Below are 17665 nucleotides of genomic sequence, written 5' to 3'. Positions count from 1 at the left end.
TACAAAGCTTAAGTCCAAGTGGATCAAGGACCTCCATATCAAACCAGATACACTCAAACTAATAGAAGAAAAAGTGGGGAAGCATGTCAAACACATGGGCACTGGAGAAAACTTCCTGAACAAAACACCAATGGCTTGTGCTCTAAGATCAAGAATCGACAAATGGGATCTCATAAAACTGCAAAGCTTCTGTAAGGCAAAGGACACTGTTGTTAGGACAAAATGGCAACCAACAGATTGAGAAAAGATCTTTACCAATCCTACAACTGATAGAGGGCTTATATCCAAAATATACAAAGAACACAGAAGTTAGACTGCAGGGAGACAAATAACCCTATTAAAAAATGGAGTTCAGAGCTAAACAAAGAATTCACAGTTGAGGAATGCCGAATGGCTGAGAAACACCTAAGGAAATGTTCAACATCTTTAGTCATAAAGGAAATGCAAATCAAAACAACCCTGAGATTTCACCTCACAACAGTGAGAATGGCTAAGATCAAAAACTCAGGTGACAGCAAATGCTGGTGAGGATGTGGAGAAAGACAAACACTCCTCCATTGTTGGTGGGATTACAGACTGGTACAACCATTCTGGAAGTCAGTCTGGAGATTCCTCAGAAAATTGGACATTGAACTACCTGAGGACCCCGCTATACCTCTCTTGGGCATATACCCAAAAGATGCCCCAACATATAACAAAGACACATGCTCCACTATGTTCATAGCAGCCTTATTTATAATAGCCAGAAGCTGGAAAGAACCCAGATGCCCTTCAACAGAGGAATGGATGCAGAAAATGTGGTACATCTACACAATGGAATATTACTCAGCTATCAAAAACAATGACTTTATGAAATTCATAGGCATATGGATGGAACTGGAAAATATCATCCTGAGTGAGGTAACCCAATCACAGAAAAATCCACATGGTATGCACTCATTGATATATGGATATTAGCCCAAATGCTCGAATTACCCTAGATGCACAGAACACATGAAAATCAAGGATGACCAAAATGCGAATGCTTCAGTCCTTCTTTAAAATGGGAACAAGAATACCCTTGTCAGGGAATAGGGAGGCAAAGTTTAAAACAGAGGCAGAAGGAACACCCATTCAGAGCCTGCTCCACATGTGACCCGTACATATACATATACAACCACCAATCTAGATAAGATGGATGAAGCAAAGAAGTGCAGGCTGACAGGAACCGGATTTAGATCTCTCCTGAGAGACACAGCCAGAATACAGCAAATACATAGGCGAATGCCATCATTAGACCGCTGAACTGAGAACAGGACCCCCGTCGAAGGAATCTTAGAAAGGACTGAAAGAGCTTGAAGGGGCTTGAGACCCCATATGAACAACAATGCCAACCAACAAGAGCTTCCAGGGACTAAGCCACTACCCAAAGCCTGGTCTGACTCTGGGCTCCAACCTCATAGGTAGCAATGAATAGCCTAGTAAGAGCACCAGTGGAAGGGGAAGCCCTTGGTCCTGCCAAGACTGAACCCCCAGTGAACATGATTGTTGCAGGAAGGCGGTAATGTGGGGAGGATGGGAAGGGGAACACTCATAGATAAGGGGAGGCAGAAGGGTTAGGGGGATGTTGGCCCAGAAACCAGGAAAGGGAATAACAATCGAAATGTAAAGAAATACCCAAGTTAATAAAGATGAAAAAAGAAAGAAAGAAAGAAAGAAAGAAAGAAAGAAAGAAAGAAAGAAAGAAAGAAAGAAAGAAAGAAAGAAAGAAAAAGACAGTCCAGTGGCTACATGGATGGAGAACTTGAACAAGTAGTCTGGTGACTGCTAAGCCTTCAGTATGATAATCTCACATGTACCCACTTCAGGATGATGACGGAACTGCAGTCCAGTGGAACTCCCGGATCTATGGTCTTAACAGTTTTGATTCTGTTCATTCAGACTTGTTCTGTTATCAAAACACCAACACAACAGCTACTTATATTTTTCTAAAGAAACAATCCCTCTTTGTATTCTTTAACAGTTTCATTCCTGGTAAGTAAATACAAATGACCTATTTAACTGATACTTTTATATCCTTTTCTGATAATGGTTACCTGCATATCCCTTCAAATGATAATGTACTATTTGAAAAGAGTACAGTCATATCTCATATTGCTATATTCAAATAATCTGGTCTAACCCAGTAGGCACGTTAGGAAACAGAACACACTGTGAAAGCTGCCTGTGGTCTTGCAGGATGCGGAAAACCAGTCAGGAAACCAAATACCACTAGAAAGCTTCCTCTGACATTGGAAGATTAAAAGAGCAGATAGCATGCGATTGATGTCATTGTTCGCACTTGGCAAAGCTCTAAGGAGCTCAAAGGAGCTCAATACTCTTTAAAAACTAGTCGTGAATCCAAATTATTGTATTTTTAATGATTATTAAAAATAAAACAGTGCTTTTCTCAATATGTGAAAACACACACAAAACATTGTTAAATGAAACTACTACACAAAGTAGTAGACGGATGTCAATTATGATATATAAGTTCAGTCATGTCTTTGGAAAACACAGAGGAAAACTCCAACCAGGGCAATAATTTGCCTGATTCTCACTGAGCATCATGCGTTCTTTAAACTGTAATTTTTCTTGGTAAATATAGTCTTTTCACATATATGATTTAAGATACATTTAGGAAACTTTTGAGAGCATCAATGCTCATGAGAAATAAGCAGGATTTGATGAGGCATGCCATCCATTTGTGGTTATCCTGCTGAAAATGTCTTGGGTATAATGTTGCATGAATGTGACTTTTAGTGCTTAATATGATTTAAATGTTCTCTTTTTGTTAAGGACTTTCACACATTTGTTATTAATGGCTTTTTCTTTCATGTTTTTCTACCAAATTTACTTAAGAAGGCAGGGGGTGGGGGGAATCTGTGGAGGCTGCTGTTGAACTACTGAAATGGTTTCTGTTATCTAACAAGAAACTACATCTTTTGAAGTCTGGGATGATCTTCTTCAAAAGGGGTAGCCCATCCTAAGCACATGCTTTGCACTGTGTTGGTCCTTCAGTTGGCTACCCCATTCCTTTGCTTAATCAGTACATATTGAACCTGAGGAACTGCTATCATCTTCCTGACAAGCTTCTGGAGAAACGCCCAGGCCTTGCCAAATTGCCACAAGTGAAATCTAAAACATTCAATGAGGAAAACATATCTCTGCATTATTTTGAAGTAATTCACATCACCGAGGTTAAATGGGTGCATCTAGTCTGGACTACGGAAAGCAAAAGCACTGGGGTTCCAGCTGAGATTCAGCACCAGCTGCTGTGTATCACAGCTTAATGCTAATTGAGCGACCTCAGAGCAGATTGAGCTTCTTGCATACGAGCAAAGATTTCAGAGACTATGCAAGTAGTTGAGGCCCAGTTCTTCAGAGAAATGAGTGGAGGGAATGTTGGGGCCTTGAAGATCCCAGCTCCAAAAACGCTATGAACTGCCATTTCTCTATCCATCCCACACTTCCCCTCAATGTGTCCTCTTCCTCCATCACTTGACAGAATAGTGCCCACATGAAGTATGGAAGCCATGCCTCATGCTATCATCCTATTCATATCATAGAGTTGTGTTGCATTTGTAGAACCAGACATGGAAGACAGATCTGGTTCCTAGAATAAAGCCCTTCCATTGCTGGCACTTTTCAGAATACCCTTCTCCTTCACTGTTATTTTAAGACAGAGTACTAGACAGGTCTCCCTATGGTAGCAAACTTCTCATCTCATTTCTTCCTTTAGAAGAAAGAGCAGCTCCATTAGTTCCATTGGAGTTTCCAAGTTGGAGTCACCACTTTATGGGCACAGAAATGGGTGAGAGAGTAAAGGAGTAGAGTAGTATATACAGCTCTTAATTTTTAACAAACCTATGGGTAACCAGCTCATAAATTCTACATATATCTCACAAGCCATTTGCTTACCCATATTTCTGCTTAATACAGCTTAAGAGCTTTATGCATTCTATTTGCCTTTCGTGCAATTCAATTCTAGCAAAATTGAATATTCTCAAATCCAACAGCAAACATACATTGTAAGCAAAAAGATATAGTGGGAAAACACAGCAGGCAGAGGAAGGTTTTGTTCCACGGTGGTAGAAGAAATAAAACCGTAACGTAGAGTAGCTGAATCACAGTAATACAACAGTAGAGAAGAAAGTGTGCCAGCAAAGCACCAAAGGGCATCAAAGTTTTAGTTAGGGATTTCATGCTCCTCTGAGATAGCCTCAAAGCCTCAAAGAATTCATTTCTGTGCCTCTAAAAATGATAACTCACAATCAGGCCAGGTATATGTCAAGAAGTCAACCTTTCTTGGCCATGCCCTTCCTCTCCCACCCCACCCCCACTCCAACCCCACCTCTACACATTGCACTGGAAACTGCCTTGAGGTAAATGTCAGGATGCAACACAAGAAATATGCAACACAAGACAGGCTCATGGCTGTACGTAAACACCTGTTTGTAACTTGGTAATTTTGGTAAAACAATCAACATAGTATGCTTCCAATACCTGTTTAGGTAAGCATTTTCTAGAAATTAGGTCCCTAGAAGGATTTATGCTAGAAGCCGTTTTTAAAGGACTAATGAGCAGTCATACCTGGACGCCATTTTCTTCCTCAAGTTCACACCAACAGTAGAAATGTGACTCAAATGAACATTGCTGTATCAACACTCCAGACCACATGCTCTCAACATGTTGCAATAGCCACAAGGGAGCATACGTTGGTTCTCTATTGCTAATAACTGCTCTGCAGACAAGCTACACTGTAAAGAAGTTGATTTTAGCTTCTGTCTCTGGAGGCTCAAGGTCTAGTGGCTACCTGTAGTAATGGTGCGTGCTGAGGTGGTGTGAAACATCACATGATGATCAAGAGCATATGTGTGTGTGACTCTATGATGACCGTGTGTGTGCCCCTACTTATACAGTTGACAGCATTCCTCCCTAGAGGCCTTATCAGACCCCAGTTACCTCCTGAAAATTTTACCTCTATACACCATAGTCTGTCCGGCTGTTTTGTTTTCTAGATGCCTCACCCTAGGGATTCGATTCAAATGTGAGTTTCAGAGGTTACAAACCATATTCACATGACAGCAGGTATGAAAATCTATAGAAATGACAGTGAGAGAAATGAATCATGGGTCACTAGAAAATGACTACAAAACCTAAAGTATTTTGGCTAGAGAAAAGCTTTAGTTCTGCAGAAATATAGCCATGCCAAATCAAGCAGGCAAGTGCATCCAACAGCAATTTTTATTCCTAGTTCAGAGAAGTCCTGGGCGTCACTCTGAGTGGTCAGAACTTGACCTCACACTCTTATGTGGTTGGCTAACTCAAAGAAGTGCAGCCAAAAAGAATGGCATGCAGCCTTGAGCACATATATTGATTTCAAAATGTGCCTATGAGGGAAGAATTTGAATATTTGCTGTGGTTTCTTTGTAATTTTTAAAGTAGAGTTCTGTCTTGTTTAACCCTCTGATGGAAAAGACAGCACACTTTGTTTCCAATTCCCACAGTGGGCCACATTGAATCTTATGAGGAAAGAAGCCACAATCTGATTCTCAGAAGTGCTTTAGACTCCCAGGATCAGATGCATCACCTTATTGAGTAGGGACATTCTTGCTTGACTTTTACTATTATTTTTCAGGGCAATTACTTTTTAAACTGTCAATTTTTTGATCTTCTCAACTAAAAGATGTTGGAAGGCTTCCTGTCCCAAAGCATGTCTCTCAGTTGTGTGGGACATCACGTGCTCCTCTTGCTCCACAGGACCAATGGCAGCTAGTGATTCTGACTATTGTGGACTCTCAGATGGCAGGCACAGGTGAACCATCTTCTTTAAGTGCAGAAATAAAGTGTCGATTGGCTAATTGCTGCTTTATTATTTTTTCCTTTAGAAATCCTTCTCCAACTTGCCATCAGCGCTTACTGATGAGCTCAACTGGCCCCAACTCTCTGGTGTTACTGGATTTCTGGACTCCACGAGTGGGTATGTTGGCACACTCCCATACTGTGTGCACACCCTCATGCTGTAGTTCACCTGTATAAGGAGAGAAGTGGATCTGGAGCTTGCTTCCAAGATATTGAAATGGAAATTATGACACATACAAAACCTGCCAGTGACATGGTTCACCCACTGCAACAGGGTCTGGTCTACTTTGAGGAGGGAATATCCCTACTGGGGACTACAATTTCCATTCTGTAGAAAATATTCAAACACATCAGTGAATTTTTCTGACTTCAGAAACAACAGTTTACTTGACGTTTGATTCAAGAAACTAATAGTAACAAAAATAATAGATAAAATTAATTGGGAAGTCATGCTTCTGTGAATTATCCTAGTTTCAGTGTTCTGAATTTGAAAACAGGCCATATCCAATAAGTCAGTTTGCTATGTATTATGGATGTTGACTGAGAACCCAAAGTGTGTACGAGATGTAACATCTCTCCCAACATGCCAATATTTACAATTGGCAATAATCATAGGGAATATTGCCATGTTGAGAAAATTCTATGTAAATAGAAGAGAAGGGTGAGCAATGGCAGCCATTTCAAGCTCAGGCAACAGCCCAGAGAGCCAGAGGGTACCAGAAGTCAGGGTGTGGTAATAATAGGAGGATAAATGTGAACATGACTCATTTATCCAAAGGGAAAACAGTATATTTCAAGAGTCTGCCATTTATAGTTTTAACAAGTAATTTTTTGGTTTGACAAAAATTATCACTTCTTTTAAGTAATATGTTTATTACCTGTATTCATTCACTTAAAAAAATACTCATTAAACACTTATCACCAATCAGACATGGATACCTTAGGAGTTTTGATCTTTGCTACAGTCAACTACAATAACAAGGTAGATGAGACAAGAAGAATATAATGACAGCACAAGGTAGATACACCAATGCAGGTTTGGCCCCAGAGCTCAGTGGGAAAGTGCTCATAAAAGTGATCAATAACTTCTTGAGGTCCAAGGCAAGGAGCCCAGTCTCCAAAAGACAGGAAACCAGAAAATATAACCAACTTTTAAGAAAACACACTCATGATTCTATAAGACCTTTCTGTGAAGATAAGAAATGCAGAGTTGTCTTTTCAATTTGCTTCACTGTCAAACTTAACTGTTTTTAAAGCTAGTTCTTGTCATCCATGTAGAATTTCTAAAAATTAGTAAATGGTGCTAATAAAAATTAACCCTTATGACACATAACGTAAGTATAAGAAATATCCTGTTTCTTTCATTTTGCAGTTAAGGATCTAAAGTTAAGGTAGGCATATTACGAAGCTTACCAAGGTCACACAGCTAATACAAGTGGGTAAGGCAGGAAGGGCCCCCAATTCAGAACTCCCACCATGCATACTACTTTCATCCTGTGTGCATGAATGTGAGTTTCTCCAGCCAGTCACTCTGACTATATGGTCTTGGGAAAAGTAAGTAAAGCACAACTCAGTCCAGTTATGTGAGTATGGAAATACATGGAAATTTTCCTTAGTTGCACTTTGTGTGTTAATAACAGAAAGAACTGATTGGGTTTCTCATCCTTCACATGCAAATTTTAATTCTTAGAGAAATACTGTAAATTTCAGCCATCTTTTAACCTCAGGAAGTTGCCAAGAAGGAAATGACAGGCTGATGTTTAGCATTAAGTTTAACATTAAAGTTTACATCTTTACTAAACCTGTAGGAAGTACAGCTTAGAGAGGCGTTGGAGAAACCAAAATTCTTAATTATTCTGTCTTATCTTCTTCAATGGAAGGAAATGAATCCTGGTCACCTGACTGCCAGTAAAAAGCAGTCAAAAAGCCTGGTGATCCTTTGCTATTCTACAGAGCCAGCTCCACCTGTTTCCTCCAATATCCTGAGCAATTTTTAGTGCCTAATACTGAGCTTTGTCTCGTGGTGACTAGAACCTATCCCTATGAAAGAGATCCCATGTGCTTTTCATCTTCCACCTCTACAATCTATCCTTATGCTTCTCAGGCAATAGGATTCTTCCTTATTGTAAAGGTCACAGGTACGTTGTTGTCTTGCTAAAGAGTTTCTCTGTAACTCAGCCTAAAGCTTTATTGTGATAAAATTGCCATGTTAAAACATTTTTCAAAACTCTTGCTATGCTTGAATGTGTAAGAAGAGTAAACAAGGAGCTCAGTCTTTGGCAGTCAGTCTCTGCAAGTCTTGACCCAGATCCTGCAAAGATGGTACGACTCAAGTTTCACACTTCACTTTGTGCATATTGTCTCCATGCTGACTGGGAGATTTGTGACGCACCCCAAAACTAGACCCACTCAGAATGTGAAATGAAGCCATTTTTAAAACTTTCTGTGGAGCTAGCCATCAGATGCTACCCCTGGGCAGAAAGCAAACTACGCAAACCGTGAGGAACAAGCCAGTATGTGACATTCCTCTATGGCCTCTACTTCAGTTCCTGCTTCTGGGTTCCTGCCTTCAGTTCCAGGAAAATGTATAAACCTGTTTCCTCATCTCCTTCCACATATAACTCAAACACACTAGCAGTTACTTTTCCTAAATCTAACTACACAAATGATACTACATTTTGTTTTGTTTTGTCTTACTTGTTTATTTTTAGGACAGTAGTATTTGGTTTCACCCTATGTCTCTGGGCTACTAGTCTCAGGTTCTTGGTTACCCAAGCAGTGTTATGTATGAGTTCCATCTCATAGAGTGGACCAGATATTGGTTGGTTACTCCAACAAGCTTTGTGACATCATCGTATCAGAACATCTTGCAGGCAGGACACCATTGTAGATTAAAGGTTTGTGACCTGATTGATATTTACATTTCTCCACTGGTACTTGTTAATCCCAAAGAATGAGAGAGAAACACCACTAACCTAAATCAACATGGTCAAACAATTAAAGCAAGCTATTTTATTTGTGTACACAGGATACCTCTCCCTAAACCAGGGTTTGAGTCGTCAGCCTAGGATGTGAGGAATGTTATGGTATCAAAAGTCATGAACTAACACCAAGATGTTGCAAGGCAAACTTTTTTTGGCAAGGTCAAGCTTACAGTCCCCCTTAGTAGGAGGATGAATTGGCATCCAAGCTATAGCAGAGGAATTTTTTTTTTTTTTTTTATTATTAACTTGAGTATTTCTTATATACATTTCAATGTTATTCCCTTTCCTGTTTCCGGCAAACATCCCCTCCCCCTCCCTTCCTTATGGGTGTTCCCTCCCCACCCTCCCCATTGCTGCCCTCTCCCAACAGTCTAGTTCACTAGGGGTTCAGTCTTAGCAGGACCCAGGGCTTCCCCTTCCACTGGTGCTCTTATTTAGGATATTCATTGCAACCCACGAGGTCAGAGTCCAGGGTCAGTCCATGTATAGTCTTTGGGTAGTGGCTTAGTCCCTGGAAACTCTGGTTGGTTGGCATTGCTGTACATATGGGGTCTCGAGCTCCTTCAAGCTCTTCCAGTTCTTTCTCTGATTCCATCAACAGGGGTCCTGTTCTCAGTTCAGTGAATTCTTATACATGTCCTTCATGACTTTTGCAAGCAAAGCAAAACTTAACAGAAGTGAAAGTTTTGTGATTAACATTTAGTATAAACACACTCTTAGTTTTTTAATATCATTGTGGAAAGTCATTTTGGAAAGCTACTTTTTTCAAGTCAAATCAACCTTGTTTTCAGAACGTCTTTATGGTCTATTGGTTTGAAAAACAGTCTATACCATAGGAACATAAATCTTTTTTTACCTGAGAAATACAAGTACAAATGCCAAGACTTTGGAAACAAGTCTACAAGCTGAACAATGGAGATAATGGGGTCTTGTTAATATTCAAACAATATTAAAATCAACAGTGAAATCAGAAATAGGGGAGTCATCAAGGAAGACAAGGCTTTTATAACTCAGTGGTAGGGGATTTCCACATGGAGAAATTAGGCAAGATTACAAGAGCACACAGACCCCAAACAGCTGGTCAAAACAAGGTAATCTCAACAGGTAGTTATAGCAAGGTATTTATAGGTGCTCAGATAACCTTTATCACCTTTTGAAACAGACATAGGGTTACAAAATGGTTATAAACAACTTTTTGAAACAATAATTGTCATTCCTAGAACATGCAATACAGAATCAGTTGTAGTTAACGTTACATGGAGGACCCAAACCTTGCGGAACAGGGATTTAATCATAAACAGGAATGAACCCAGTTTTATCTTTACTATAAGATGGCTTTTAAGCCTAAAATCGAGGCAGGCTGGTTCTTCATAGTGTGCAAAGTACCTCTGTTTACCAAAGACTCTAGAATATAGAAGTAAAAATTCTCTGTAGGCTCCAACTTGAATTCTGCATGTTCGATGAATTGCTTCCATGTTATCTTCAGTAATGGGGCCTTGCTGTCAGTTTCTGGGGAGCAACCTATATTCTAGGAAAAGTCTATGTTGTTCGAGGTTTGCCTGGGACACTTTTGGCCAAGAACTCAACAAGATGTACCCAGTCCCGGTTCTGAACGCTTCATTTCGTGACGAGATAGCCAGCTGAAGCTCTGTCTCTTCATTATTTGGCTTAATTTTAGCTATTTCTCCTTGCAGTCTCTCTCTTATCCCCTTTTTCCTTTCCCCTCCCCACTTAATCCTCTATTCCAGTCCCTTATTTTTCCATCCTCTTCTAAAATATACTTATTTCTCATCATTTAGGAGGCCAGGAAGTCCAAGGCAAGGGAGCCAGCTTCAGTGGCCTTCTTATTGTGTTCTTATGTGGCAAGGGAGGATATCACATGACTGGTCCCAGGCAACCTAGTAACTCAATTGTCTCTTCCTCTTCTTATAAAGCCACTGATTCTACCACAGCATGTCTATTCTCGTGGCTTTACCAACCCTAGTTATCTCCATAAAGCACCTTCTCCAAATACCATCAACAAATGATTTGGGGGATTAAGTTTTTAGTCCATGAACTTTCTTGGAACACATTAAACCCATAGCAACATTTCATTCTAGAAATGCCACCCAGCTGTGACTTGTGTTAAAGTCATCCTTGTTCTCAGTATTGTTATCTATGAAAACCTGTCTGCTTGGGCTCCTTGCTCAGTGGGATTCTATGTGTTGTCTGTCATATTTCTAAGGCAGTGGAAGACACACTGCACAGCTGGCTATTCTTGTGCTTTAAACTTGTGCCTCTGTGCACGGTGGGTCCTCTAGCTATCTTTTCACTAGCTGTTCCTAAGCACTACACCTGTGGTTCCTGTCATTCAGCTAAAATGATAAACAGGCTAACTCTTATTTATTAAAAAGAAAATTCTCTGCTTGGAGTCTCAGTTACAATGGATTCCTCCATTAAGGAGAAACATTAAAAGCTGACACTCTCTGTGTGTATCACCATTCAATACACCCCTCATGAATGGCATTACTATTAAACCATCTTAAAGGCGATCATGCTGCTTATGCTTGCAGATAATCTATGCTAGAAAACTATTATGATGAATCTAATAGAAGAGAAAATGGGAAAGAACATTTTTAAATTTTTTTGATAATTCCTTTTTTAATTTTTATGTGCATTCATGTTTTGCTTGCATGTATATTTGTGTGAGAGTGTCAGATATCCTAGAACTGGAGTTATAAATAGTTGTGAGCTGCCATGTGGTTGCTGGGAATTAAACTAGGGTCCTCTGGACAAGCAGCCAGTGCTCTTAACTTCTGAGCAATGTCTCCAGCCTTTGGACTGTTTGTTTTATTATTATAGAAATGTTTAAAGAGCATATAAAATATTCAAAACAAATTAATGTATGGTCACTCATTTACCTAGAATGTACAAGTTTCTGAGAGAGCTGGCTGATATTTTGTCATCTTGGCACAAGCTAGAGTTGTCTGGGAAGAGGGAACCTCAATTGGTAAAATTTTTCCATTAGATTGCCTATAAGCAGACATTTTCTTCATTGATGTAGAAAGTCCCAGCCTGCTGTTAGGGCTCAGGGGCTCAGTGCCATTCCTGGGCAGATAATTCTGAGTTGTAAAAAAAAAAAAAGGCTGAGATGGTTATGGAGGGAAAGCCAGGAAGCAACATCCCTCCATGGTCTCTGCTTCAGTTCCTGCCTCAAGATTCCTGCCTGGAGTTCCTATCTAGGCTTCCCTCAGAGGACTGTGACTCTTTCCTCCCCAAGCTGCATTTGGTCAGTGTTTACCCACAGCAATAGAAAGCAGACAGTGACACTGTGTCTGAAAACTAGCACCACAAAAAAAAAAAAAAAAGAAAGAAAAAAAGAAAAAAGAAAGAAAGAAACAAAGAAACAAAGGAAGAAAGAAAGAAAATTAAAGAGCAAAAAATAGTATAGACCAGTGGGAGGTATAGTTTGAGCACTTAGGACAGACCTGCTAGAGTTCCGCACTCAGCTGGACCTCAGGAATGTGCTCTCTGGCATCTCCGATCAGCCTTGCAGCATGAGTATGATCATATTTAACAACTACCTCTTAAAAGCACACACATGCAGCTCATAGGAGAAGCTGGCTCCTGTCCTTCCCTTCTTTGCCAACTGCTTCACCCTCTCAGAACATTGTCTGTCATAGCTCAAGACAAATGATAGCCCTGACATACCTCAAACCCAAACATGACCCCTGAGTCTTATGAATTTTGAGTTCCTTTAATTGTGTTGCTAATAACAATATCTGCTCCCCTGGCCCACACTTCAGAAATTCAGGAAGCAATTGACCTTAGAATAATGTGATTTTTCTTTTTTTCTCAAGTGTGATTCAAGAACAAGTTATGTAAACAGGATAAGACAACTGCAGAAGTTGGCAGCTTGACTGTGGAAAGGAGAATTAAAAGTGTGAACAGAAAGTATAAAGATAAAAAAAGACTACCCAAGTTCAGATAACTTTCAAACCCAGTTTAGGGGGGAGGTATCCTATCATTAGGATGAAAAGCAACACCAAAACATCCACTAGTGGGGTGGGGGGTTCTCATTTGAAAGCAACATCTAAAATCCCCAACCACCCATAGCAGAGTGCAACAAAGCCTGAATTCACTCACTGTTGCAGGGTGCTCCTCTGTATCTCTTTCCCAGGATGGAAATGCTGCCCTCTTGGCCTCTGCTGTGTGATAAAGCTGAGTTGGGCTGGAGTTCTCCCAGCATGCAAGTTCAGTAATGACGGGATCCCGCTGTATGTAAGGGCTTCAGCCCTTCCTGGGCACTTCTCGAGGAAAGAGACTTCTACACACGTCTTCTTCAAGTCTTAACCAGCCCGTCCTTTTTTAAAAATTTTATTCTTTAATCTCTCTCTCTTTTTTTTTTTACAGTCCAGACTTTATCCCCCTCCCAGTCCACCCTCAAACTGTTCCACATCCCATACCTTCCCCCCAATCTCCAAAAGGATGTCCCCACCCCACCCCCAACTCCACCAGACCTCCCTACTCCCTGGGTGTGGTGGTGCGTGCTTGTAATTCTGTGGGGAAGGCAAATTCCTAATGCTCACTGGCCAGCCAACTTAACCTAATAATCCCCAGGTTCCAGTGAGAGATCTTATCTCAGAACTTACATACACACACACACACACACACACACAGAGAGAGAGAGAGAGAGAGAGAGAGAGAGAGAGAGAGAGAGAGAGGAAATAAAAATTTTCAAAAGTCATAAAACTTTAAAACCAATTAACAAATATCAGACTCAAGCTAGAGTGGTAAGAAGAAAGGCCACACATTAGGTGTGGTGGCAGACACCCTTAAACCCAGAACTGGGGTATGGTGGCAGAAGGATGGCACACCTAAGACCATAGCAAGACTCCATCACAAAGAATGAGGTCAGTATAAATTAATCAAACCAGACCAAGTTGTCTAGTTTAAATGTTGTCCCCTCTGCTTCTGGCTTAAGTTTACTATATTAAATTAGAGATGCAGTAAATGCTTAGAACAAAGCAGAGAAAGCCATTGTTATAATCGTGCCATCCAAAAACACTTTTTAAAATGAGAGGTGTCCTAGAATCTTAGAGTTAAAGGTTATTTATTCTCTCCATTCCACAGACATTAAAGGAAAGAGCAATTATGAAAAAAAGATGCATCACTCTAAACCAGGTCACTTGGGGAGTAAAATTGGAGAGTAGGGATTTACAACTAAAATTTGTTAACCTAATTTCATGGTTAAAAAAGAAAGAAAGAAAGAAAGACAGGTAGGCACTAAACACTAATGGGTTTAATAACCTTATTAAGTCTATTATTCACAAATTACAAGTGATACCACTGCAAATGATTAGCCCTGTCATTATTATACTCATATGTTTAAACAAATGATTATCCGTGGAACTGGCCATTTGTGTTGTGTGACTGATGGGCATGTTTCAGAAGCAGCAATTCTCCAACTGTGGCCTGTGGTTGCTAGGACCTATTACAGGGGTCATAAGGTACAACCTACTTTCACAACAGTCTTAGAACTTGCCTCTGCCATGTAGCCATTGTACAGATGTTTCAAATCAATGGGAGGTAAAATCCAGCAATGTCTAAGAGTGAACCCTGCACCAGCCAGTCACATTCAAAGCCATTGTGTTCTCTAACCTGCACTCCCCCATTTAGGACACGAGGGTCTTGTGTTCCCATAAAAATGTCACCTATGGGGCTGGAGACTTGGTTTTGTTGGTAAAGTGCTTGCCTAGCAATCATCAAGCCCTGGGTTTGATCTCCTGTTCCACATAAACTGGGCATGGTGGTGCACACCTGTACTTCCAGTGCTCAAGAAGATCTGAAGTGCGAAGTCATCTTTGGCCTTACAGTGATTTCAAGGCTAGCCTGAGATACATGAGACCAAGTCTCAAAAGCAAAAACAAAATCATCTGTGGAGCAGTAAAACTGCAGTGCTATTTTATGATTTTTATCATCTAATCTGATAAAAACGTAAAGATGGACGAGGACTTCTACTACATAAAGGGTGTTAGTGTCTAAAGGAAAGCATACATGCAAGTAAGCCGAGAGATGAATTTACTTTTCATAGAACCCCATTTCTTTTTTTTTTTTTTTTTTTTTTTTTAACTTGAGTATTTCTTATGTACATTTCGAGTGTTATTCCCTTTCCCGGTTTCCAGGCAAACATCCCTTCCCCCCCTTCCTTATGGGTGTTCCCCCCCACCCCCCCCATTGCCGCCCTCCCCCGACAGTCTAGTTCACTGGGGGTTCAGTCTTAGCAGGACCCAGGGCTTTCCCTTCCACTGGTGCTCTTACTAGGATATTCATTGCTACCTATGAGGTCAGAGTCCAGGGTCAGTCCATGTATAGTCTTTAGGTAGTAGCTTAGTCCCTGGAAGCTCTGGTTGCTTGGCATTGTTGTACATATGGGGTCTCAAGCCCCTTCAAGCTCTTCCAGTTCATTCTCTGATTCCTTCAACGGGGGTCCCGTTCTCAGTTCAGTGGTTTGCTGCTGGCATTCGCCTCTGTATTTGCTGTATTCTGGCTGTGTCTCTCAGGATCGATCTACATCCGGCTCCTGTCGGTCTGCACTTCTTTGCTTCATCCATCTTGTCTAATTGGGTGGCTCTATATGTATGGGCCACATGTGGGGCAGGCTCTGAATGGGTGTTCTTCAGTCTCTGTTTTAATCTTTGCCTCTCTCTTCCCTGCCAAGGGTATTCTTGTTCCCCTTTTAAAGAAGGAGTGAAGCATTCACATTTTGATCATCCGTCTTGAGTTTCATTTGTTCTAGGCAACTAGGGTAATTCAAGCATTTGGGCTAATAGCCACTTATCAGTGAGTGCATACCATGTATGTCTTTTTGTGATTGGGTTAGCTCACTCAGGATGATATTTTCCAGTTCCAACCATTTGCCTACGAATTTCATAAACTCGTTGTTTTTGATAGCTGAGTAATATTCCATTGTGTAGATGTACCACATTTTCTGTATCCATTCCTCTGTTGAAGGGCATCTGGGTTCTTTCCAGCTTCTGGCTATTATAAATAAGGCTGCGATGAACATAGTGGAGCACGTGTCTTTTTTTATATGTTGGGGCATCTTTTGGGTATATGCCCAAGAGAGGTATAGCTGGATCCTCAGGCAGTTCAATGTCCAATTTTCTGAGAAACCTCCAGACTGATTTCCAGAATGGTTGTACCAGTCTGCAACCCCACCAACAATGGAGGAGTGTTCCTCTTTCTCCACATCCTCGCCAGCATTTGCTGTCACCTGAGTTTTTGATCTTAGCCATTCTCACTGGTGTGAGGTGAAATCTCAGGGTTGTTTTGATTTGCATTTCCCTGATGACTAAAGATGTTGAACATTTCTTTAGGTGTTTCTCAGCCATTCGGCATTCCTCAGCTGTGAATTCTTTGTTTAGCTCTGAACCCCATTTTTTAATAGGGTTATTTGTCTCCCTGCGGTCTAACTTTTTGAGTTCTTTGTATATTTTGGATATAAGGCCTCTATCTGTTGTAGGATTGGTAAAGATCTTTTCCCAATCTGTTGGTTGCCGTTTTGTCCTGACCACAGTGTCCTTTGCCTTACAGAAGCTTTGTAGTTTTATGAGATCCCATTTGTCGATTCTTGATCTTAGAGCATAAGCCATTGGTGTTTTGTTCAGGAAATTTTTTCCAGTGCCCATGTGTTCCAGATGCTTCCTAGTTTTTCTTCTATTAGTTTGAGGTGTCTGGTTTGATGTGGAGGTCCTTGATCCACTTGGACTTAAGCTTTGTACAGGGTGATAAGCATGGATCGATCTGCATTCTTCTACATGTTGACCTCCAGTTGAACCAGCACCATTTGCTGAAAATGCTATCTTTTTTCCATTGGATGGTTTGGGCTCCTTTTGTCAAAAAATCAAGTGACCATAGGTGTGTGGGTTCATTTCTGGGTCTTCAATTCTATTCCATTGGTCTATCTGTCTGTCTCTGTACCAATGGCTTCATGCAGTTTTTATCACTATGGCTCTGTAATACTGCTTGAGTTCAGGGATAGCGATTCCCCTGAAGTCCTTTTTATTGTTGAGGATAGTTTTAGCTATCCTGGGTTTTTTTGTTATTCCAGATGAATTTGCAAATTGTTCTGTCTAACTCTTTGAAGAATTGGATTGGTATTTTGATGGGGATTGCATTGAATCTGTAGATCGCTTTTGGTAAAATGGCCATTTTTACTATATTAATCCTGCCAATCCATGAGCATGGGAGATCTTTCCATCTTGCTGGATGTGTGGTACTTTAATCCCAGGAATCAGAGGTAAGTGAATTCTATGTATTCAAGGCTAGCCTGTAGTGAGTTCCAGGACAGTCAGCATTAAATAGAGAAACCTTGTCCCCAAAAAAGAAAACAATTTTTTTAAAAAAAAAAGAAAAATGACTGTATAATGAACTATGATTTTCAGACTTGGATATATGGCAAACATTTAAACTAAAATAAATTAAATAAGCAGGTCACTTCAAAAAATTCCTAACAATATTAGCTGTTAGTCATAAAATTTTAACTTAAAAGAAAAAACTTAATTACAGAAAATGTGTATTTTTTCCTAAGAGGTGCCTGAGTCCTAATATTTAGACTTTACTTAATGAGATATGTGACAATATTGAAAAATAAAATTTCTTAAAGATATCATGAAATGTAGCATTATTTATAATATTTTTATAACTCGGTGAGTCAATATTTTTCCAGATAACCACAATATAATGTGTAAAATCTTAACAGGGGTAAAAGATCATTAAAACTACAAAATAGGCCAAAGCATTTTAATGGGATATGG

General features: G+C 40.2%; 1 protein-coding gene across 1 annotated transcript in view; it reads left to right on the top strand.

The window, feature by feature from the left end:
• Aoah (acyloxyacyl hydrolase) overlaps nucleotides 1–17665 on the top strand; it is a 222352-nt gene that overhangs the window by 141979 nt on the left and 62708 nt on the right. The window contains exon 12 of the mRNA XM_032884823.1: nucleotides 5910–6001. Within this exon, the coding sequence (XP_032740714.1) occupies nucleotides 5910–6001 (92 nt within the window). The remainder of the gene's footprint in view (nucleotides 1–5909; nucleotides 6002–17665) is intronic.

This window comes from Rattus rattus, chromosome 14 (genome assembly GCF_011064425.1).
Source record: "Rattus rattus isolate New Zealand chromosome 14, Rrattus_CSIRO_v1, whole genome shotgun sequence".
In the NCBI taxonomy this organism is placed as follows: Eukaryota; Metazoa; Chordata; class Mammalia; order Rodentia; family Muridae; genus Rattus; species Rattus rattus.
The sequence above is the reverse complement of the archived record's forward strand: the minus strand, read 5'-3'. Positions and strand labels throughout refer to the sequence as shown.